General features: G+C 39.0%; 1 protein-coding gene across 10 annotated transcripts; it reads left to right on the top strand.

Moving 5' to 3' along the window:
- Positions 1-1,801: 1,801 nt before the first annotated feature.
- LOC115426400 (AP2-associated protein kinase 1) lies at positions 1,802-24,911 on the top strand. Of its 10 annotated transcripts, XM_030144510.1 has the most exons (21): positions 1,806-2,688; positions 6,357-6,475; positions 7,076-7,184; positions 7,405-7,547; positions 7,656-7,777; positions 7,851-7,932; positions 8,043-8,175; positions 8,268-8,371; positions 8,816-8,895; positions 8,980-9,131; positions 10,045-10,235; positions 12,003-12,152; positions 12,700-12,887; positions 13,391-13,584; positions 13,685-13,753; positions 14,095-14,184; positions 16,209-16,313; positions 16,492-16,593; positions 17,155-17,316; positions 17,647-17,736; positions 18,338-21,106. In XM_030144510.1, exons 1-21 carry the CDS (start codon positions 2,529-2,531, stop codon positions 18,430-18,432), a joined length of 2,640 nt encoding a protein of 879 aa, XP_030000370.1. In that variant the 5' UTR covers positions 1,806-2,528; the 3' UTR covers positions 18,433-21,106. The 10 variants fall into 10 exon arrangements, with proteins under 10 accessions (XP_030000362.1, XP_030000366.1, XP_030000363.1 ...); XM_030144502.1 differs by lacking the exons at positions 17,647-17,736; positions 18,338-21,106 and adding an exon at positions 22,227-24,911 and having other exon boundaries at positions 1,802-2,688; XM_030144506.1 differs by lacking the exons at positions 12,003-12,152; positions 17,647-17,736; positions 18,338-21,106 and adding an exon at positions 22,227-24,911 and having other exon boundaries at positions 1,803-2,688.
- Positions 24,912-25,355: the final 444 nt, after the last annotated feature.

Genomic DNA, 25,355 nt, shown 5'->3' with positions numbered 1-25,355 from the left:
TACGTTCAACCCAAAGCATTAGCTGTACTAGAATAAATGATCTGTACTCTGGGAACAAATAATAATGCATGCATACATTGTCAAATAAAGGAATGAGGGCATAATATTAATCAACAGCCATGCTTTTTTTTGACCGTTTCATGGTACATTTATATTTGTTCCATTGCTCAATTATTTGTGATGCAAACACTATATATGTGAGGAAATACGGCCCCTGTGGAATTTGACCTGCCTACAGCCAATAAAAAGAACAATTTCAAACCATAAAGTACATGTCACATGTCATTGCATAACTACCTACACAGAAACATTGTGAATGTTGCTATTTAATGGCGCTTCAACACTTGGTACAGTATGCATCAGATATTTATGAGAGAAAAGTACAAAAATAAAAAAATAAAAAAGTCATAGTAGTTTCACCCATTTAGTGATGAACAGTGACCCCTGCAGGAGAGATTCCCTCATGGAATATGAACTCTATTAATCAGTGATGTATATTTTGTGGCTTTGATAATATTTTCCATTTTTTGTCAGTGTGGTGAACTTATTGAAGCATCTGTTGTACTTAAGTAGAAATGTAATGTACTTTACAAAATTCTACTTCACTGCATCTCAAAGATAAAAATTGCAAGTTTTTTTTTACTCCATATTGTTTAACAGCTTAAGAACTTATTACACTATTACAGATTTTTTATCTTTCCTATCCAGTGAAAGCCTCACATCTACAACTGACTTCGTTTCAAATGTTTGAGATAAACTGAAGTCTGTGTTTCTAAAAAAAAAAAGTAAGTGCTCTTATGCTAAATAAACACTAAAATCGCTCTTATGTTGGCTGGCAAATGCATTGTCACAACACAGAAAATTGATTTTTTTCTGCAGTTGTAGAAAGTTATTGTATATCATTTTTACAGGGCATGTCTTTTGAAAAACAATGCATTAAACAAAATAAAAATGTAAGAGTGTAACAGCAAACCACTTTGTCACTATTGTTATAAGATTTTCCTGATGATTTGACAATAAGTGATAAATATCTTCTGAAAATCTTAGGTGCTGCAGCAAAAAAAGCAGTCACTCATAAATGGCTTCAACTTGATCCACCGGTGCTGGAGGACTGGTTGAAAAGTGTTGATGAAATTCACAAAATGAAGAGATTAACATTTATGCTGAGGCTGCAAGATGAACTTTACATAATAAGATGGGGCAAATGGATTAGTTTCTTTAATAACAATTAATGTGTGGTTTGTCTCATAGTCCTGTGAAATGCCATATAAACTGCTGCTCTAAAAATTAATTGTGTAACTTGATTGCTATTTCATAACTGCAACCTAAATTATCATGACTATTAGACTGTGACTATTATATGATGACAATTGTTGTTTGTTATGTTCTCTATGACAAAATGATAAATAACTAATAAAAACTAAGTGTCAAAAAAAAGTAAGAGTGTATTAAGTAGCAAAAACTAGCTCCACCTTACACATGCACAGTTATAACATGCAACATTGGCTACACATCAATGCAGCAGTAATAACAATGAAAAAAATCATATAAAATAGTTGCTTAAACATTGACTGCAACTATTTAGTGCACAATGCATAATAGAGAATGTCAATGTCACTTCTCAAAAACTGCTAAAATACAATTACACTGGACTCTAACAATTGCTGAAACATTTTTGCTATTATTTTCTTGCTTAGATAGACTGTGGCAGCTTACACACTGTGCACCACTAATCTTTCTTATGATCAATATGCAAATTTGCGGATACAGCCACAGGAAGTTGATTTTCTTTGGCCAATCAAATCCGCGGAAGTCCAGCAGGACGGAGTATGCAGAGAGGAGCTGTTTGAAGACTCTGCCCTCAAGCATCGATACTGTTTGTAGCTACATTAGCTCAGTTATCATGTTAGTTGACCAGCTTGATACAACCTCTGGACGCGAAAAGAAGCACTGAGGACCTGATAAGTCTGTTAACAACGGACTAACAGTGGAGCCGGTCAACACAGGGATATTTTGGATGGATGATAACAGTGGAGATGTGTAATAAGCGACGTTGGACACTGGGGACCTACCTGGCTGCCAGTCTATCAACTGACAGCTGTCACCATACCTAGCTGCTTAGCTAGCTGGCTAGGTGAGCTAGCGGCTAACAAGTGTTTTTTTCTTTTTTCTTTTTTTCCCCAAGCTTGTAGACTGGCTACTTTTAAAACCAATGCTGCTCTCGGTTCAGACCGGAAAGCAGTGAGTTCTGGATGGACAGTACATCTTATTGTTTTTCCGACAATATCTGACTCCGCCTGCTGTTCAAATAATGAGCTAACTTGGAGCGTCGGCCAGCGAGGTTTGGGATATTTTGGAGTCCAGCTAGTTAGCTAGCATTAGCATAGGGTTAGCTAGCTGCATTCATTCAATTACTTAAAACCGCTTTGCGCTAGAAGAACTGCAACTGAGCTGTTTACGGCTCTAAAAGTCGATACGAAACTAATAGAATCGAGAAGTGATCGTTCTTAGGATAACATTGTGGGGAAATGAAGAAATTTTTTGATTCTCGTCGGGAGCTGGGGAGCTCCGGGCCTGGTTCGGGAGCCGGTGGAGGAGGCGCTGGTTCCGGCGGCGGTGGCAGCTTCATCGGACGAGTCTTCACCATAGGACGGTATCAAGTAACCGTCGAGGAAATTGTTGCAGAAGGTGAATTATGCTTTTTTTGTAGTGTAAACACGTCAAACAACCGCTAACCATAACTACATCTTATTGATCTTGAACACACATGAGCCACATTGTTTATGATGGACAGACAAGAGAAATAAATGAGACATTATTTAGTTCAGATTTGGCTCAAGATTACTAACATACTGGCGTAGTACTACTTTCACTGACTTTATTCATAGGTGAGACATGAGTAGTCGTCATCGGTTCAGGGACAAAGCTCATACAGTTTTAGTTTTTACTGTTGAGATCACCTGAAGTAGCTCTAAAATGTCAGCTGCTGTTTGATTTAATCTATTTACTTTACAGATTACCTTGTCCCAGGCAGACTGTGGACTCTGTGCTCACCTGTCTATGAAATTACCAGTAACATCAAACTGAAACTCAAATGTGGCAGACAGTGTGTTGATTATTCAGTTTTCAGCTTAACTTCACTTTGAATTACAGTCCTGTTCACCTGAAGGCTGGGAGGACATGGTGCGACCAGACTAATGCTGTGCTGAGTCACCTGGGTTTATGTTTACTGAGGGAGTGACACATTAAGTATGAAGTGTGGATGAACATGGTCTCATTGATCAGCTGGTTTGCCACATACTCAAAACATGACAGTTTATTAGGGTGGTGCAAATGTACAAAAAATCTGGTTGCATTTAGATTTTTTTTTTCCTATGAGCACAACTTTGTCTTTGTAAGCAAAGCCATTTCACCAAAATACTTTTGCCTTTGTCATGGAGGCTACAGGTTTCCCGTGGTCATTTGTCTTTGCAAGAGTCTGATATGCTCTGTTAGCTAAGAGCACATGTTGATTAATAATATATGAAAAACACTGATTAATTCATGAAGACTATGGATGGGCACCATCTGTTTGGCCACATTGGCTTCATGAATGACTTCGACATCTAACCTCATTCCTATCATGATAGGGATTTGGTGAACTTGTTTATTTCAGTCCTGTCATTATACCTGTGAGAGTAACACTAGTAGTTTATTTACTTATCAGTTCTCAAAAGTCTTTGGGCCACATGCCGATATTCCCTTGAAAAAGACAACCACTAATCGATACACCTTATACACAAGATTTATGCAGATATTAACTAAATTCCACAAGATTATAAATCTCTTAAAAATTGGCAGTTGGAATGTTTTCCTACAGGTCATATTTTCTTACCACAGCAGTCGACTCACTACATGCAATGTGATTCCCCCATTGTGGCTACGCCTATTTATTCAGATGGTTTTAGTTTTAGTTCAGGCTATTGGTTTCTATGTGTTGGTAGGTTGTTCCATTTGGAGAAGGTTTTTCTTTTCTCTGCCTGCTGTCTGCTCTGTCATTGTCCCCTTTAACTTGAGTAACAGAGTTTCCATAGTATACACACAACAGCAATGTGAGTGTTGCTGACTGTTGTATTTTTTTAAGATGAATACTCTAGAGGTACATGCTTGTCCATTTTCTTTTTGCAGTTGTGTATTTTGTGTTGGGTGTATATTGAGAAATAAAGAAACACAACTGCCCAGAAGGAGTTTGTTCTGTGTTGATATAGAGTTACAGCTCATAATATGTAACCTTTCTGGGGGCATGACGCACACTGTATTTATGTTAATGTTTCAGTGCAACTTGTCATGGTAGTTTTTGCTATTCTGTAAATTGGCTTAGAGTCTGGTTTTGACCAACTCTATATATAAAGTGTCACGAGATAGCTTTTTTTGTGGTGATCTGGCGCTATATAAATAAAATTTGATTGATTGAGTGATTTGATTGGTTTTCCCCTGTAAGTCGCTTTGGAAAAAAGCATCTGCCAAATGCATAAACATAAACATGAGGCCATACCATAGATACATACACATGTATCTTTGTCTACATGACATGGACCTCAGGTGAATTTACTAGTAAACAGAAGTTGGGCATTTTCTAAACACAGACTCAAATAAGCTACCATTGCAGTTCTAATCTTGCAGCAAGTATGTTTGTAAACAGTGTAGTAGGGCATGTGCGATGGTGCAAAGCCAGGACGGTAGTTATATAAGTTCCATTAAGATGATGACAAATTGTCTTTATAACCTTCCTGTGTGCTTTTCATAGCAGTGCCTGAAGGTGTTTTGTGTGCTTTTCCTTGAGCATGTGCACTATGCACGAGCTACTAGTGTGGAATAATCCTCACTATGAGTTACGTCAAGGGGCAGCAACTATTTGTAGCTGTACTTAATGTTATTTGGTCTCTCTCTACTAAGAGCGTAGACCACTGCTATGTGTTGCTCAAGAGAGCTGCTAATCCTTCTAATTTACAAGCATCTTAGATTAGACTAGGTGAGACAGCAGGGATTCCGATGTGTGAACTCTGTGGACCTACACACTTCCAGTAAACACTCACACAAGTGCTTCTCCAATATCACGTCTGTTGTTGCAGTGACGTTTTGCAGACTTTAACAGGTCATGCTGAATTTCCAGTCACAGGAAGTGTCAGTCATGACGTATGTGAGAATGTTCTGTGTTATTGCCCATGGTGATGTAGGACACAGCACCTAAGACACACATTAGTTGTTTCATTGGTTTATTTTGGTGTATAATATTTTTTTCCATCATTGATTCTTTCTCATAGGTCGCTGTAATGTATCTTAAGGCAACCCTAATCAAACACCAACCACAGTGATCACATGACTCTGTTTTTGGATTAGCATGCCAGCTGGATGAGTCAGCCCAGTGCATGGCATTAACACAAGCTGTCAAAGCAAAACTGAAGAGCAGAAAAGCTGCAGAATTCAGATCTCTGTTGTGAAAACTGTATCTAAGGAGACAATTGGAAGCTGACGCCAATCAATATCCACAAATTAATGATGTCAACAGACTTGGCTTGATCACACAGTTGTGAAAAATGTGACGTTTGAGTTTTAAGTATGAATTCTTTCACAGCATGGCGTACATCTCTGCAGTTGATGTGGATTTCAGGTGCAAATGGAATAACGCAGTCATCTTGTGGTTTTCTTGTTTGTCAGCAACATTGAGACTAAAGGTGGGATGATGAATTCTCTCACTTCCTGTATCCTGTGACAGATTCATCCACTTCTTGCATCCTTCCCTTCAGCACATCTGCTGAGTCACATAGTGCTGTTTCAAGCTCATCTCAACAGTCTGCCAGGCAGCTTTTCTTTGCACATTTAGTCTCTCCAAGTACACTTCAACTGCCGCTTAACTATGATTACATGAATATCTTGGCAGAACAAATTCCTTCAGTCAATCTTGGTAACTGCCATAACTGAAAAAAGTTGTCAGACATCAGGATAAGGTCACATAGATGCAATAGATGTTTGGCTTGAAGAGACTCTCAGAAAAGATTAGATTAAGTTGTTTAATTTTGTTGTCACAATCAATTGTTTTTGAGATACAGTACATCTGAGCAGTTCTTGAATAACCTAAAGGGAAATCTTGTTACATCAAAACCTGAATTAGACTTTTATTGAAAGTAAAATTAATGACTAAAGACCAAAGAATGGCAGAATGGTGTCTGCAGTTGTTACAATTGTTAGATGCTCAGACATACAGTTGGACAGTTCATTTTGAGACATATAAATCAGGCGGTGTTCACTGATGTCGTAGATTTTCAAAAAAACATGTTGATTTTCTTTTCTTTGTCCTTTTCTGTCTTGCGTTGCAGGAGGTTTTGCCATTGTTTTTTTGGTGCGGACTCATCAAGGGGTCCGTTGTGCTCTAAAAAGGATGTATGTCAACAATGAACATGATCTGCAGGTCTGCAAGCTTGAAATCCAGATAATGGTGAGTAAGATGGATCAGTGACTGACTGATGATTATAGTTGAATTACTAGAAATAGTCTAGTAGTAGTAGTAGTAGTAGTATTTTCAGAAACATGTGGATATTGTAACATAACGGCATTCTAAAGATACATTAAACAGTACACATGGCATACTTCCTTAATTTCCTGAACTATGCAGTTTAAAAAAAAATGACATGTAAGAAGCAATATGCACTTATACTGATCTGAATTTACCCTTTACCTAAACATGCGGGAAGCTAAGGAAAGAAGTTGAGTATTTAGAAATAACTTATGTATGTTACAAACTCCCTTTCCCATTCATTTCCTACAAAGAGTCTTTACTGGCAGTGAAGTCAAACAGTTCCAGGGGCCACACCCTGAGTGGCATGACTATCACTGGATTGTTATCATCATTACTTCCCCCAATGTCGTCATGATGATAACAGTACTTCTTGGCAGAAAGTCTGGATGTCTCTATTTCAGATAAAAATAAACTGTAAAGTTACAAGAATGTATGTTTTTGGTGTTTTTACAGGGCTAACAGTTGAAACTTATGTCTACAGTTGTTTACTGTTATTCCACTCTGTATTTGTTTACACAGAGGGACCTAGTGGGCAACAAAAACATAGTTGGTTTCCTGGACTCAAGCATAACAGCAGTTGGTGCTGGTGATGTGTGGGAGGTCTTAATCTTAATGGACTTCTGTCGAGGTAAATCTGCCTGCCCTTTTATTTTCTGGTCTTTTCTGCTTCTCACAACATCCAGCTCCGTTCAAGCACAAATATTTAGCCGTTAGCAATCACAGCATTGTTGTAATTGTATTGCCTCTGAAGCTTCTGGAGAATACAGCAGTTTCTTACATAAATGTAATGATGATTGAAGAAAAGATTGCAACAGCAGACTCTAAGATGTCATAATTCTGTTTTTTAGGGGGACAGGTAGTTAATTTAATGAACCAGCGGCTACAGACAGGTTTCACTGAGGCTGAGGTGTTACAAATATTCTGCGACACATGTGAGGCTGTTGCTCGTCTTCACCAATGCAAAACTCCAATCATTCATCGAGACCTCAAGGCAAGTGTCTTGTTAATTTTCACACACTAAAACTGGCTGGGTTGTGTATTATCACTTAGTTCACATTGTAGCTGTTCTGACCATTTTCATCTTCCCTCCTTCCTGTAGGTGGAAAATATTCTTCTACATGACCGGGGACACTATGTGCTCTGTGACTTTGGAAGTGCCACCAATCGCTTCCAAAACCCCCAAACAGAAGGAGTACCGGCTGTGGAGGAGGAAATCAAAAAGTGAGTTTAGTTTTGGACACTTCATACATGAATTAAAACCAGAAACTAATTATTGTCTTTTAATTATCACCAGGTACACTACTCTGTCATATCGTGCCCCAGAGATGGTCAACCTTTATGGTGGAAAGGTCATCACAACAAAAGCAGACATTTGGGTAAAACTGACTGTCATTATTTCTGTGAGATCATGAAGGCTCTTTTGTAACATGTTGCCCTGTGATAATGGAAGTTGCATAAAAAGCGTGGTTATCTGTTGTCTGTACAGGCCATGGGTTGTTTACTCTATAAACTGTGCTACTTCACGCTTCCTTTCGGGGAGAGCCAAGTAGCCATCTGTGACGGTAGCTTCACTATCCCAGACAACTCTCGCTACTCCCAGGAAATGCACTGTCTCATCAGTGAGTAGTCTTTTTTGTAACGCATGTGCATCCTGTGTCTGTTTATTTACATGTGATGTGATCTTGATATCCCTTGTTCATTTAATTCTCAGGATACATGCTCGAACCTGATCCAGATAGGAGGCCAGACATCTATCAAGTATCTTACTTTGCCTTTAAACTGGCCCGACGAGAATGTCCAGTCCCAAATGTACATGTAAGTCACTGCAGCGAGAAATGTAGGAATTCTAAAAAGAAAATATGCAGCCAGATGTGAGTTTAATGTTAAATACTCTGCATGTTTTAAATAGATGGAGTCTTATTGTGTTTCTCACATAGGGTAGTTTCACTTGTCTTCTTGCCTTCGACATAAACTGCAATCTAGAACATAATGATAGTGTACAGAAGATATGCCTCGTCACCTTTGCCAGTTGGCCTCCCTCCATTCCTCATGCCCTTTTCCAATATGTTTACATAGAAGCTCAGCACTTTATCTTCTAATTCTGCCAATTCTGACCTCACCTCTTGCATATGATTATATATAAGTGGGCAATTGAGGTGAGTCCATGGAAACAAATAACTGATGGTGGTGTTAAGTGTCAGAGAATGTTTTGTAAGATGTTTAAACTCTTCCTTCCAATCCTGTATCTTCTTATTGTAGAATTCATCCATTCCTGCAAAACTTCCAGAGCCTATCAGAGCCAGTGAAGCTGTGGCCAAAAAGAGTCAAACCAAAGCAAGGTGAGTGACAAGAGAAGCAAAGCATTTGAGTGTTGTTCTCCCAATCTTGACTGAGTAGTCACTGTTCTCTTTGCCTTTCATCAGACTAACAGACCCCATTCCTACCACGGAAACCTCAATTGCACCCCGGCAACGGCCCAAGGCTGGCCAAGCTCAGCCCCAGCCAATATCAGGAATTCTTCCTATCCAGCCTGCTCTCACGCCACGCAAAAGGCCCAATGTGGCCCCTGGAGCAGGTATAAGTTATATGTGTTGTGTTTGTGCATGTGCAGTCTTAGTGAGGCAGTAGAAGCTGGTCATTTACAGTGACTGTAATGTGGAAAACCACACATTCACATGTCTTGTATCTAGTCATAATAAACTGTTCAGTAGTTTGAATTTAATCCCTACAGAGACCTTGAGTTCATTGTGGTTCAATTACCCTGTCCCTAAACAGGTACTTAATTGTTTATGATCCACTCTTACAGAGACACTGACAGTATCATCTGACGTCTGTGAAGAGAGGAAAAAAATGAATGGCATTAATGGCTGGAGCGTGCTCTCGTGTTTAAGTTATCATTCTTTCTTTTATTTGTTTATTTGATGAGGACAATGCATATTAATGAACACTCAGTACAAAAAACATTACTTTGTGTAAATTTTCCATTCGTAGTCCTCAACATTTAAAGACCGACTAAACAAACAACACAATACAGTATATACAACACATTATTACATATAACTGAGTACAAGTGATATATAAGTGTTTATCATACAATACATTGTTAATAGAATAAATACAGTATAAAACTACCAAGAAGAATAATTATTGAGATGGAAATTAAATGCTGATCAGACATCACTTGTGTTCACAGGTTTGATTAGATTTTAACCTTTTTTTTTTTTTTAATGTAGAACAGGTGGAGATTTGCCAAATAGTTGTTGGAAGACTATTCCAGCTCTTATTGCCTGTAACAGAGATGGTGTTTTGTCCTGTTTTTGCTCATCTGGATGGCACCTCACTGTCCCCTCTAGAGATGGATCTTGTACTCACATTAGCAGTTCATTTGAATGTTGCGGTGTTGAAAAACATTTAGATGTGATATATTATATTTCTTTGTTGTCCTTCGTGTTGACGTCAGCTGTTTTTCTCTTTTTACTCCCCTCCAGCTGTTGGTATCGGTGTCCCACCTCCAGCTGCAGCTGCTGTCCAACCCGTCCAGCCGGCTTCTGCTGCACAGGCTGCACCACAGCAAGCTCAGACCCCCAACATGCAGCCACAGGCTACACCGCAGCATCAGCAGCTCCTCATGAAGCAGCAGCAGGCCACAACCTTCTTAAGCCCCCAGAGTAACCAGCAGGTAGGCATTCTTGCAGGACAAGAAGGGAGATGTGTTATTTGGCTGCTTTTGTATATTTGAAACTCATACAGGGTTGGTTACAGATGTTGCACAGTACTGTTATGGACAGTGGCCAAAGTCAGTGTTTTGGATTCACTTTATTTTTTGCTTTAACATTATAATTTATCGTCCCTTTGGAACAACAGAGTTAGCAATGCACTGAGAGCCTAAATGTTTGATGTCAAATGATGGATTAGTTTTTATCTCAATATTTGCAGGTAGAGTCTGTGAGTTTTTTTCTTATGATAGTGCATGCAAGCTTTAATAAGCTGGTATTGACCTGTAGTCTTAAACATACCAACATGTGCTGTGACTCTGGTCAGTTGCATATTTGTTTGGTATCTTTTTACTTTGTTCACTTTGATTTTGTCTAATCAAGTGTTTAAATAAATACAGGTCAGAGTGTATAAATCCATAAATCGGAATCAGAATCTCTTTATTGTCATTGTACTATGAGCAGTGATATATCTGAGTCAAGGTGTTTTTTGACAACCTGTTGGTGTCTAATTTAACCCATAAAATCTCAGTGCTACTTTTATGGCAGTTCCCAAATGAATTTTTCTCTCTACTTAACATTTCTTAAATGATGTATCACCATTTATTAGAATACTATCCTTTTTAATTTGCTTTTTTTTCCAATGAAAATTGGGCATTTTTTTATATTTAATTTACTGATCATTTAGATGTTTATAAACGCCATGGGTTTTACTGATGAATCAATGTTGTAGAAGATGACGGTGTTTCCACATTCACTATGGAGCCTCTGAACGACCAACTGGGTCATAACTGATGACCATGAAAAGATGAAAAACTTCATTTTACACTAGTTATTTACATGTATTGATAGGAGTAGGGGATCAACAGGTATTAAACAGTTTAGATCAGTGGATGATTTTGGTCGACGGTGAATGTTTGGGTCTTTATGGGTTAAAGAAATTATATTAAAACTGCTTAAGTTGTTACTGCAAAGACATGTACAGAAAGTCTTTTATACATGGGGGCTTAAAAAGTCTTAAAAGTCTTGAACTTACAAATCTGCATTTGATACCTTAAAAAAGTCTTTAAAAGGTATTAAATTTCATATGGTAGGTCTTAAGTTATATTGCCATAAACTTGTTTCTTGTATTGTGTTTAAATGTGTCTGGGAAATGTCCAAGCTGCAAAGAAAGTAATGTTAGTCTACTCAGTTCCAACCTGATAATTTATATAGAAATTAGGAACCAATTATCTCTAACTTTGCAGCACCTGGTGAGAAATGACTCAGAACGGTGGGAATTAAGGCCTTGGAGTAAATAAAAGCATTTACCTAAATTCTAGGAGTCACAAATTTTTGCCAGTATGGCCGTGAAATGGGCATTCAATTCTGTTCTAGGTAGTCTTAAAAAGGTCTTAAAAAGTCTTAAATTGAACTTGTAGAAACCTGTATGAACCCTGTTATCCCTATTCGATTATGCATGCAAGCCCTGTTCTTAAAGAAGAGTGTTATATGTTATAGCAGCACTTACCCTTTCCATCCTTTGTCTCAGTCAGTCACAGTCTTTCTCTTCCATTGTGTGTCTACTACCTTTGTGTGTCGTTTAAAAAGGTGTAAAATAAATCAGGATGCATGTGCTATTAAAAACAGCTGCACTCGTCCAAGAGAATTAAATCATGACAAACAAACTAGGGTTCCTTGGATTTTCTCACAGTTGGATATGTGGTATTCACATATAGCATCTTGTGATACAGACCCTCCACCATCACAAAACTGCTTCTCAGGCACCTACTCTCCTGCAGTCCAAAGCTAAGACTGTTCTTCCAGTTGTCCATGAATCAGCAGCTCTGCATCTGACCCTCATCTCTGAATCTGCAGCCATTGGTCCAGGAGCTGACCAAGAGGTTGTGGTAACATCCTACTCGAGCTGCTGTTTGCTGTTCTTTGGGACGTGGTTGATTGCTGACTGCTCTCAAAATGAAATCACCACCAGATTTCTACTTTATTTCTACTTCTTGGGCTATAGAAAATTATCTGTGGTCTCTCAAAATATAGTCAATGAGGAAATGGGAGTGTCATTCTGAAATTTTCTTTCTTCAATGCTGTCTATATTTTCAAGCTACTGTTCATAAAGCCACTGTATACTTAATGCATTAACCAAATCATTTAGTGCCAATCACACTCATCACTGCTCATTTCTGCTGTCACTGATTTCCTCAAACTTGGTTATAGGGGTAACTGCAGTTTTCTCCTTTTGTCGAGAGTTGTGTTTTTAGAGGGATTTATAACCACTTTGTTTTGGTTTTTTTTTTGTTTTTTCAATGAATCAAGCTTGCTTCTTTTTTGTATTAATCTATCATATTGGTTTGTTACTTTTTATGTACTAAACAGATGTGTTACCCATGTTTTTCCTAAAAAAAAAATCTCACTATTCTCTCTTTCTCCCTACAGTCAACAGGTCATAACGTGCACAAAGTTGGCTCCTTGACACCCCCATCCTCACCAAAGATGGCCCCTAAGAGTGGCCACAGACGTATCCTGAGTGATGTCACTCACAGCGCTGTTTTTGGGGTCCCTGTGAGCAAGTCCACGCAGCTACTTCAAGCAGCCGCAGCTGAAGCCAGCCTCAACAAGTCCAAGTGAGCAGAATGTGCTACCTTTAGTGATCTGAGGATGAACAGTACTTTCATGACACTGAGGGCACTTAGAAAGGCAATAGACAGTTCATTCATATCATACAACTGCAAAGGAGAATAAACAGCATCTCAGAGAATCCATCTGAGGAGGAACCACTTAATTCAGGCTGTTTCTACTGATCATTTTCATTCATTGCGCACCTGCAACCTGAACAGAATTCAGGAAAAGCTTAGGCTCACTTCACTTTTATCCCTATGTAAGCAGTTAGCTATTTTATGTCTAGCTGTTCTTGTTTAAGCTAATTAATTTGGCTCATATTTTAACTGCTTTCAGTGTACTGAACTATATTGTAAAGGAGTCCTCTAGTTCAAGATAAAGTAAAGGTTTAAATGCTTCATTGAATTTGCATCCATCAGGAGGGCAGTATCCCCAGGCCAAACACAGATGATCAGATTTCCCTATGTACTCTTAACTCTGCCCATGTTAACACTTGTCAATCCTTTAGGTCAGCCAGCACTACTCCCTCTGGTTCCCCCTGTTCATCCCAGCAAAGTGTGTATCATCCAGCGGAGGGTGATGCGGCAGCAGCCCATACTGCAACCAACAGTCAGCCCAGCTGGAACCCTTTTGGGGATGATAATTTCTCTAAGCTAACAGCAGAGGAGCTGCTCAACAAAGACTTTGCAAAGCTTGCAGAGAGTAAGATTAACTTACCCACTGCATATTTGTGCTTCTGTTAATAGCAGATACAGTGTTTGTATGACGTAAAATTATTTTCTGCCTTTCTGTTTGTGCACAGCTGCTACACCAGGAGAGAAGTTGACAGGCTCAAGTGAAAATCTAATTCCAGGGCTCCAAGCTTTTCCAGGTAGTTCCTCTCATATTTTGGCAAACTATTTTTCAAAGGAGGCTTATACTCATAGAGTTAATTAGCTCTTGTCTATTTCCATACACCCATGTTGGATCGTACATTATGAGCTCAACATTTCTCTTTGTGTCGACATGCGAAATTCTGTGTAAATAGTTCAGCAACTTTCCTGTATTATGTCCACCTCATGTGCTGTTGTCTTGATGTGTTGTCCAAAGTATGTTGTGTGTATTTTTTTTTTTTTTTACTCATTTTCACCTTCTTACATCCCATTCACTTTCCTCTTGTGGTCTTCACACTCTCTTGAATCTCTTTTATTTTATTCCCTCTGCAATGTAAAGTTGAGAGATCTGCTGACATTCTGGGTGCAGGTTCAGCGTTGTTGACTGTCCCGGATCCTTTTAATACCCTCTCCCTCTCTGACACCCCAGGTAATTTGTTTTTTGTCGTAATGCATCTTGAGAGCAGTGCTTTTGATTCTGTCAGCCCTGGGCTCTTCAACACATGCACGCTTAGGGCTTAGGAGATATTTCTTGAATTTACTGAAGTGATTTCCTGGATATCATACTTCCCAAAGGACTAGGGTTAGTTAATGACTGCTAGTTTTGTGTGATTTGGGTTTGTACAAGGTGCTATCTTGTTGACATAGTAGGCAGGCAGCCTGACAGTGGCCCCTTGTCACTTGCCATGAATAGGGGACATAGCTGCAGCTAGATCACATCTCATTTGCTGATCTGTGCTTTGGCTGTTGCTTAGTAACATGAAGGACAACTTCTTCTTTGTTAATTGGATTGCCTCACTGCTGCAGGAGCTTGCTTACCAATGGCTCTAAGAACGAGGGGAAAGTTAAGTGTGGTGTCTTGTTAAAATGATGAGCCAGCCTTTTATGTTCTTCTCAGCCTTTAATCTTTTTTGAAACGTGTTTCTTACTATGTCATCTCCTTTGTGTCGCTGCTGTTTCAGGCCTGAACTGAGAGGATAAAAATGTTGAGGCTATTACATAACCAGGGTGTGGTTAATCTCATCTACCCAGCCTAAGCTGCCGGACTCTCTGTATCTCCACTCATGTGTACTACACACTCAAACACTTTCTGAGCCCATTCAGAGTTCATGTTTTACCAGCTGATTTTACAGCTGCATTTTGGATAAGGATGCTTTTATTAGAATTAAGTAAAGGTATATAATATGCTACAGTATAGATAGTGTTTAAAGAATCACATTTGTTCTCTACTCTATTAACTTCATAAAGATGACTTAACTTTTTGACATTTAGGGATTTGTAAAAAAAAAAAAAAGATTGTAAAGAAGATTTTTATCAGTATTGGCCTCTTTCCTCTAGTGAAGGGAGCAAAAGGTCACATCTGCTGTGCCATTTTCTGAGCCAACACATTCCTCCTCTAAGACCCCCACCCCTTTTTACCCCATAGCAGTTTCCTGTAAGTATGACCTGCAGTTAAAAACATTTCAATTTATCATTACAGCATGGGCCACAATAGCCTCAACTAATGAGTAATTAATTTACTAATACTGAATTGCAAGTCTTAAATATTGCGTATGATGAAGATTCTGTGTCAAAGTGCACTGTGTCAATTTAATCCTAGATGAGTTGAGATGTTTGGTATGTGGACCAACAATGCAGTTGGATGATCTGTGGCACTGTGAAGAACTTACTCACTGGTTTGTCTGTTCACTGAAATGTTTGCAGTTGACTATGTACTCACAGTAAAGTGTGTTCAAAAATTCACGTTTTCATCTAGTCTTACTTTGCATAATGCTAATGAAAAGCTTGTTGAGTTTTGTCCTTTACGTGATTTACATTTCACTTCACTAACTCATTGTGGAGTGTACAGCCTCAGTAGAGAATGCTTTGCTGTATTTTCCATTAAGTATTGCAGTTTTATTGACCCTTTAAGAAATATGTAGTTTTCTTTATATACAAAAAAATTTAAATGCCCAGATAATGGTTTTTATTGTCATTATCATGTCATCTTCTTTTTTTTCCTTTGTTTTCTATAATCAAAAAGAGTTGAGGTTACAAAATAAGTACGCAAAAATACTCCACTGTAACCCAAACATTTTACAATGTACAAATACTACTTAACTCTGCCTTAACATAATACTTATACAAAAATTACGATGACAATTCTTTTTTTTTTTTTTTTTTTAATTCTTTTTCAGCCTGGATGCCTTAAAAATTCAACAAAACATATTTAAACACATTTGGTCATTTTAACATTACTATTACTTCATAAGTGTAGAATTTTGCATTACTTATTTTATACATTTATTAAAGTATAAAATTTCCCACTATATATTGTCATGTAGTGATGTTTTCTCTACATTTCCATTTCTGTCTGCTGGCTTTTTACTTGCGTGCAAAATCCTTCATCACCCTTTTCTTTCTTTCGCTATCTGTCCATTTCCTCTGCATCTTCTCTCTCTGGCTCACTCACAGAGAAGCTGATTGAGGGACTGAAATCCCCTGAACCCTCTTTACTGCTCCCTGACCTCTTAACCCTGGCTGACCCCTTCAATAATTCTGCAGACAGCTCCACCAATGGTACCTGCTCTGGTCTTGTCCCTTGCCTTGCTCTGTCTGTGCTACATCTGTTTTGTTTTGTATTGTTTTAATTGATGCCATCCTTTCCCTTTTTCTATCACATGGTCGTTAGGTTTAAAGCCTTGCAATTAACCATTTTGTTTTATAAAACCATTCTTTCCTCATTTTGTCTGTATAGCAAAGGCAGAGGTGTGTGTGGACTCACTGATTCCTGGTTTGGAAGCACCCCAGGCTCAGCGACATGCAGGGCAGCCAGAGCTCATCTCTGCCAGCATACCAGGTTAGCATCCTGGACCACTGAGGAGAAAATCAGTCTTTAAAGAAATGAAAGCATATTTTCAGCCTCTTGATCAGTGTTGCATGTTTTTGTTAGGAGTCCACCAGTATGTTGTTTTCATGGCCAAGAATAATTATTGGTTATCAAGGCAGTGCAGACAACTACTGGCAAACTCAAAATGTTAATAAACAAAAGAAAATAGTTCCCAATGTTTTATAAAGTAAATTGAATAAAACTAGTAAAAAAAAATGTAATTTGGAATGAAGTCTCAGTTTAGCAGTGCCAGACTCTTGTGCAGGAAAGCTGTGACAACAGATGGATAAAGGAGGCTGCATCAGACCCAAAGTACAACATTTCTGCTTTTATTACATTAGATAGCAGATTTTAAAAAACGAAAATCATAAAAATGCAGAGACAAGACGCTCAGCTTGACCAGTCATTGGACTCCTTCAGGGGAAGTGTAGTGATAATCTCATGAACTGTCACTAACAAAATTCTGCTCCCTAAACTAACAATTTCACTTTGACCCTCTTGTCCTTTTGACTTTCCTTCATCCTGTCTCAGACTCTCTCACTGGGGATGACTCTCTGCTGGGCTGTGATCTCTTATCTCATACTCCTTCTCATGGAAACCAGTCTGTCTCTGCTCTACCTTCCTCCTGCTCCTCTGCTCCTCCTGGCTCTGGATCCTGTCTGGAGGAGCTACCACCTGGTCAGACGGCATCTGGTAAGACCCTCCCCTTTGCAGCCTTATGTCTGCTCTGTGTCTGGGCCAGTAATACAACCATAGACCACAGAGTGTCCCCCATACCAGGACGACAACTGTGTGATATGAAAAATTGGACACATTGAATAAGCTGCAGCAGACCCTTTACTCATTTGTAAAAGAGCCAAAAGCCACTTAAAATGCATGGCTTTGAACTACTGTGACTGCTCTGGTTCCATCTGTTTTGAATCTACCTGCATCCTCCTTTCTTTTTTGCTCTTTTCTTTGCCTGAGCTGACTTCTTTTCCCCCTCCTTCCATCACTCCTTCACATCCTCTTCCTCCACTGCAGACTCTGCTTTCCTCATCTCGTGTGGGGAGAAGGGCAATGATGACGAGTTTGACCCTATTCCTGTGCTCATCTCCAAAAACTCAAATCAAGGTAAGAGTAACAGAAAACCGAGATGAGCACTCACACCTGCTGAAAGCCAGACTATGAGCCACCCCTCCTCAGCTCACACCAGTGCTAATAAATTGCGTAACCCTTCATTAGAAGTAACTGTAGCTTGTGCTGTGACTGCTGATCTGAGACTTCTTGTATGGGTGTCTTTGTCACGTTAAGGCTTTTCATCCCATCAAGCTCTCACATTAGCAAGCGTTTTTTTTTTTTTGTTTGTTTGGTTTTTTTTGTGGCCTAATGTTATACTGCCAGTGAACCTCCGCTCCCCAGGTGTTTGGCTCTTTGTAGTTTATCTTCAGAGTTAGACTGGCAGTCCCTTACTCTCTCCCTATAATGATGCAGCTGTATAAAGATGATCCCTGCTCACTTTCTGCCTGTTTGTTTCTCTCTTTCTGCCCCTGTTCATGCATCTCTCTGCTCTGCCATCACCCCCCCATCCACATCAAACCCTCGCTCTTAATTTTTCCATACAATCTTTGTTAATACTACTTATTCTTTTGCTTTCCACAATCTCCCACGGCTCTTCCATGTCCATCTCTATCTCTCTCTCTCTCTTTCTTTCTTTCTTTCTGGCACGTTTCAGGTGGTCACTCGCGCAGCAACAGTGGCAGTTCAGAGTCCAGCATCCCCAACTTGGCCCGCTCCCTTCTGCTGGTGGATCAGCTCATCGACCTCTAGAGGGGGTGGGAGAGGTCGAAGGGGCAGTGTGCAATCCTATCAATCCTAACGGGGTGGGGGGAGGGGTAAAGATGGGGGAAGCGGGGCACTTAATGTAGCACCTTATGAAGTGAAACAGATGAGCCAGTATAGATTGGTTTAGTCCCTTTTTGTGCCTCCTTGGCCTCAACTCCATCTCTAGTTGCCTGATCAGCTGGTTTCATTTTCGTCTGCTGGCTTTTAACATTCCCATGCTGTTTAAGAAAAAGAGAAAAGAAAAAAAAAAAAAAAAACATCGATGCCTGAACATATCGTCTGCTTCTGTCCCAGCTACACCATGGTCTCATGCTTTTCTCATACTTGCATTGATATCCCCCGTCGCGTGCACTACCATGGTGACTGTCACGCACATTTGAAGCTGCTTGACCACAGCTGCATTGTGTTCACTTTGTGTATCTGTTCAGGGTTGAAGCTTTATTGAAATAAGCCACTGTTAGGCATGCTCATTTGTGTCAGGGGTCTGACCTACGAGTGAGACGTGAAAAGAAATCTGTGGACCTACTAGATAATTTGATGCACTTTCTTATTTATGAAAGCTTTGAACATGTAATATCAGCAAACGTTGGCTCTGAGTGATCCTTCGAGGGCTGTTTGCACTGATCAGACCAACATAAACCAAGACTGACCAGTACAAACATATACGTAACCTAGTCTAGAGTAGGATTTTGAGTTGTGCTAGAGGAACTGGCTGTTTTTCAGATTTGTGTGGAGGAAATCACAGTGGATACATAAGATCTGCGCTGCTTTAGAAAGTCTTATCAATGTTTTCCTCCTCTGAGAAAGAGAAGTAATCCTGTTTCTAACTGACATGTGCAGTTGTTTTTTTATCAGTTCATCTACGTGCATGGTATTCTTTTACGTGTAAATCTGAAATTGTAACAGAAAATCCCTTAACTGGTGCAGGATTTTATTTGTGTTGGATTATCTTCATCTGTGTTCAGACTATTTTTGGTATGTTTGCGATTTATTTTACACCTTTTTGCTTGTAGGTTCATGAACCTACTTTCATATCTTGAACCTTCTGTCAAGAAAAGCACAGCAGAAACAAAAGTGAATGAAATTATGTGACCTGTAGCTGTGCCTAAGATAAGGGATATATTTTATTATTATGTTGTTTGCCACGTGTCGGCCTGCTCAGTGAAGATAAGTCGTACACCACTGTTTGAAAGAGGGGATCTCACTATAAATTTTCCCCCTGTGTCTGTGGACTGACTTTACAAAGCTTTACAATGAATCATTTTGTTGTGAACAAGTGTGGCACACATTCTCCCTTTCCCACTGGCATCCTCTGTCTTATCAAGTTAACCCATTCCTACTGCATACCTTTAGGCCAATGTGACATTCATTTCAGGCCGAGGAAACACTCCTTTCTCTGTACATAAAATCACTGTTAGGATTCCCTCATTTTGCTTTCGTCTGCAATTGTAAAAGTAGATTTTTCGTGTGTGATATATAAAGGCATTTCATCTATCATGGTATGAGTAAATGTGACTATTGATAGTGCTTTAGACTGAATGTATGAACTGAGTATTATTGTGAAATATGTAAAATTTATAAGATTATATAGATGAAATAATATTTGTGTATGAAGCTGTATTTAAGAGTGCTAAGATGTTCACCTTTGTTGTGTTTAAAGTCCTTTTGTCGAATCTTTCCATTCATCTCAAGCTTTCACATAGTCTAGTGCTTTTGCCATCAGTGTCACATTAAACTACATGAAACTAAGTGCTTATTACTAACCTGACTAGGGCAGACGTTCACAACTGGGATAGATTTCACCCTCGTCAAACTCAAACCAGAGCTCATGACGGAGTTTACCTCCTGATATCTCTACAGCACCTTCCTCCTCTGATAAGTGTTGTGCACAGAGTCCACAGCTGCTACAACTGGCTTCGCATTATGTTTTTAATGAAAAAATCTCATTTAGTATTACCTCTGTATTTGGGTTGCCGCTAACCAGGGAAAAATCCATTTCATAGGTGTGCTGTAAATCTGTTCAGACATATCATCTCAGATGCTGTATATAAAGTACTGCCAGTCCAGTCATATACATACAGAGCAGTGTTATCTGAAAATGTCTCCATTATTACAAATAAAACTTTTTTTTAATCTAATGCACAAAACAAAACTGCACATTTCCATTATGCCACCACATGGTAATTCCTAAACATTTCTCTTTTTTGTTCTTAATTTGATCCTCCAAGTACTGCATACTGTAAAAAAAAATATAGCCTGTAGACATCAATAATACTGTAAGAATTAGTCTGGGTAAATAAATCTGCTTTTTTTTCATTCTCCATCTAATATTTGGTTAAATTGTTTGCTATTTTGTGGTTAATCTATGCAATTCTCCGATGATGCTTAATGTTCTTACCAGACACTACAGTGCTATATCCTGTAGGGTTCTAGCCTTGGCCGTAGAGTTTTACTTGTGTGTTGCTGTGTGAAACCATTTTAATTATTGTGCTGGTTGGGTTGAAATGGTGACAGGTTTAACAATGAACTTTGATTATATCAAAATTGTTGACACGAGTTGGGCAGCAGATGTCAAATCATTATCGAGTGTGTACTTATATTTTTATGAATTAAGGTTAAAAAGTGATACAATGAATAAAACTCATAAATGTGAATGTAACTTAAGTCTCTTTGGTCATATTATTTGGGTTTTATATGAAAGAGAGGAAGTGCTTGCCTTCTTTTTTTTTTTACTTATTACCTTGAGGAAAACACCTTTGAACCAATTTTTTGTAGTTTTGTAGTGGCAGCCTATTAGTATTCTAACCAAGTTATTCAGGCTTTTATTTCTGTCTTTCACCTCTCATCTGTTTCTGCTCATGTAAAATTTTATTAATCTGAACTGATACCACAAGGCCGCAATCTCTGATCATGTAGTTTGGCGTCTGAACGGTGTTTTTTTTTTTTCTTGTTTTGGTGCCTTTAGTTTGATTTTACAGCTGCTATTTCTCATTGTAACATGAGCAATCTCTCCATTTGGTGTTTTGTTTTGGTCAGTTGACAGATGATCTGTAATAAATCTGTCCGTTAACTCTGTACTGAATGATACTGAAAGGGAACTGGGCTGTGGTAGACTCAGATAGGCCTTAGTGAGTGCTTAGTAATGGCTAATGGCTGCAACTAACATCTTCCTGAGAGCTACCTGTTAACAGCTGCTGTCGACTCTGCTGAGGTAAGACTGATGTGTCTGATCATCTGTGCAAACCTGTCTGTCTAACTACTCCTCCCTCTGCTGTGAAGGCCCTTTGCCCTTGTTTCCACAGACCTACTGACTTGATCTGAACTCCTCCTACTTTTACAAAATAGATCCTGACTCAGTTACACCTGACAATGTTTATCCCAAACATGAGACATTGTTTGTGGAGGCTGAGGAAAGATGCAGCTGCACTGAAACCGATTTGTGGAAACAAGGTTTTTTGTTGATGTTGTAATGGTAGAGCTGGCTAGTTTTGTATGTCTTATGTTGTTCAGAGTAGTATGTGTTTGTACTGTTACTGTTATAGTCCTGTGCTGGTTCTTCAGTGTTGGGTTTATTGTTGTCGATACTTCAGTGGCTACAATACAGTAGATCCAGTGGTCATACAGTATGTTGTGTAAATGAGGTCTGAATATCAGCTAGAGAGGCAGGACTTAACATGGCAATGATTCAAGTAGGGCAAAGCTTTCTTTGACAAAATTTACACTTGGACTTGTTTTTGTTTGTGTCTCATGTTTTCCTCTTTCTCTGCTCTCTCATCCAGATCTCCAAGGGGAAAGTAATGGCTACTCTGTTCTTGTTGAGGGACAAGAGAATGAACCTTCAGATTCTCAAACAACTGAAGGCTGCGTGCACTCCAGCGATGAAGATGAGGAGAAGGAACCGAAGAAGGAAGGTCAAGATGACAGAGGAGCCCTTGAGAGTCATGTAGCGGCCCATGACTGCAGCGGCTCCAGACCTCTGCTGCTAGACTCCGAGGAAGAAGAACAAGAAGAGCAGTTAGGCCTCTGCTCAACAGCACACTCCAGCGCACAACTTCCTGCTAATTTTCATCAACCTCCTGCAAGCTGCGTAGCTCAGAATCATTCCCAGCATGCACTTGAATCAACAAAGGGGGCCGACGTCGCTGCAGATGTCTTCTCAAAAGCCCCCTTTCGGATTGCACAAGAAGATGTAAGTGATGTTTTCGCCAATGCTCCATTTCCACGTGCCCCCCCTGCAGCTCAGCAGCCCCTCGATGTATTTGCTCAGGCTCCATTTGGAAAAAGAAAGGAGGCTACAGGAGTGGCCGGCGTGCCTGCTCACCCCAAGACCTCGTACCCTCATGCAGCTGTTGCCCCTGAGCAAGGCGTCTTGGGTAATGTTGCCCCGCAGCCGTTCCGCCCACAAGCTCTGGCCAAATATTCCCGACACTTTGAAGGGACCCTTCCCCAACAGCCTGTCGCGGCTCATAGAGTCATATCAAATGTTAGCAGGCAAGCAGCTGTGGGATCTGTCCCTGTTGGACCTTTACACTCATGGACCTCAGAAGTGGGCGCTATAGACCCTTTTGTCTCTGCACCCTTTCACCTCAAAGCTCCGCAAGAAAAGCCCTGAATGACTCGGAAGTGAGAGTAGGAGGGCTTCGGCGCAGCTGATTTATGCAAACTGTATCAGGCATCCTGCATGCTGTCACCAGCGCTGCAGCTGGACTGCAGGCCTGCATGGATCTCATTCTCAACTGGCTCCACTTAGTTATGATAGTGCAAGGTCATCTTCACACTTGAATGACAACTGACATCATTCCCAGAGTCTTAGTTTCTTTTTTTTTCTTGTCATGTCGTCGTCCTTCATCTTTATGGTACGTTCAAACACAGCTCATGTGGTGGTCAAGCATTTGAGTGTTTTCTTGCCTACCTCACACTTTTTTTTTTTTTGTTAGTGATAAAATGTCACTTAGTGAGGGATTTTTTTCTGCCACTTGGTCAGGTTTATTTCCTCTACTTTTGAGCTTTACTGTGAAACTGATCTGCCTTGACGACATCTCATTCCCTTCAATTAGTTCTATATTTTGTTTACTAGAAAGGGTAGATTCAACTTCACAGAAACTTAAAAGTGGAAGAGACTAGCAATATTACTTCCCTTCGGTTTAATACAAGCCCTTGTTCCTGCTTAATGCTGTTGTGAAATATGTTTCAGAGAAACTCATCTCTATCTACATCAGATGGAAGGTTTTCTAAACTGCCTTACTGTAATGTGTTCAATGACTACTGCTTTAGACAATTGTGCCTGATAGTTGTTTTTAAGCAGATGCTGGATAATGATGCACAGGACTTTCAAGGATGAAATTTAACTGTTTTTGTTTCCATCCAAAATGTTTGTCTTTTTGTTTTGCATATTATGTTTGTTGGGCACTTCTGTGTCTAAGACAAAAAAAAAAATCTGCATTTATTCCATGCAGTGTACGAACCTTATATAGATGTTAGACATAGAAGGACATTATAGAAGCTCCTATTTTATACACATGTAGAAGATCCACTTTCCATTATTTGTATTTGATTTATAATTTGACATGTTTAAAGCCTTACACTCTTGCAGTACTTCCATTCATCACGTCAGACAGCATTCATTGTATCACTTTTGCCTTTTGCCCTCCAATAAACTGCTGCATTTATATCATTTTATAGCGCTTGCATTTAGCACCAAATACTCTGCTGTCTGCAATATGCACAAACCACCACCAACACACCAACATTTCTGTGCAATTTAATGCATCTCTGTTGTAAACCTTACATGTTCACATTGTAAACTTCACACAAACTGTGACTCAAGCAACTGAACAACTGAAGTGAAAAATCCTACAAATTCAATAATGCTTTCCTGCAGTCACATAAGAATGTCTACTAGCACTTAGTTTAGCAGTTCCATTAGGGATTGTGACAATAGTATCTTAAAATACAGATCATGAATGTTCACTGATTGATGACATTCCTTTTGACTTTATTTCCATCATCATTTGGAAATATTTTGTTGTGTGCTTTGTAAAATCATGGAACAGTTTAGGTTCCCACCATGGCACTTTTAAGAAAGGGGATCAAACCTTTTTCAATCCAAAGTTCAATTCATGTATTCCTATGTTGCAATATTTTTTTTTTTTCTCTTTGAATTGTACAATCTTTTTTTTTTTTTTTTTTTTTTTTTCTTTAAATGTTCACTTTCCTCACCTAATGTGTAAAAATGAAGGTTGCACATTGTCACTGACACAGAGTCGGGGTTCTCTAAGAATGTGTTGTGAATTTAACACAGCTGTAAAATGTACTTCAACCAGTATAGGAACTCTATGGAGGATTTTGACATCTGATGATACTGTGGGACAAAAAAAGCACTCGAAATACTTGTCATGCTGCAAAGCCTGCCTTTAAAGTCTATATTGTAAGTCATGAAAACGATTAAATGAATGTAAATCAAAGTGTTTTTTTGCAATTATTTCTATTGAATATTCAGCTGCAGGGCATAAGTTCATTTACATAAACACTGATTTATTGCGCATTAGTGTACATACTTGCACTGAACTCTTTCACTCAAATATTTTTATGTTCTATACATTCAGAAGTTGGTAGTTCTTATATATCTGACTATATCATGGAACACCTAACAGTAAGTAGTAATATAATAATAAATATAGTAATGTATAATATAAATAATAATATAGTAAGACATAATATAGTAATATAAATATAGTAGCTAAAATTGGATCCAGCTGAAAATTTCTACAACATGGAATTGCTGGTTGCATAGGTAACTAACTTGATCATAATTTATATTTCGTAATTAGCTAAATTATCTGCATGATGAGTACTAGTTTGGTATTTTGTAAATGGTGTGAATATTCAGAACTGAAGATATTGCTTCC

Source organism: Sphaeramia orbicularis, chromosome 9, assembly GCF_902148855.1.
Source record: "Sphaeramia orbicularis chromosome 9, fSphaOr1.1, whole genome shotgun sequence".
NCBI classification, from domain to species: Eukaryota; Metazoa; Chordata; class Actinopteri; order Kurtiformes; family Apogonidae; genus Sphaeramia; species Sphaeramia orbicularis.
Note: the sequence above shows the minus strand (reverse complement) of the source record. Positions and strands in the feature narration are given on the sequence as shown.

What these genes read in the sequence shown, in the direction of transcription:
- LOC115426400 (XM_030144502.1), top strand. Translation starts at nt 2,529, where the DNA reads ATGAAGAAATTTTTTGATTCTCGTCGGGAGCTGGGGAGCTCCGGGCCT. An exon ending in CTTTGCAAAGCTTGCAGAGA is followed by an intron (nt 13,585 to 13,684) that starts GTAAGATTAACT and finishes GTTTGTGCACAG; the next exon opens with CTGCTACACCAGGAGAGAAG. An exon ending in ACCTGGTCAGACGGCATCTG is followed by an intron (nt 17,317 to 22,226) that starts GTAAGACCCTCC and finishes TCTCTCATCCAG; the next exon opens with ATCTCCAAGGGGAAAGTAAT.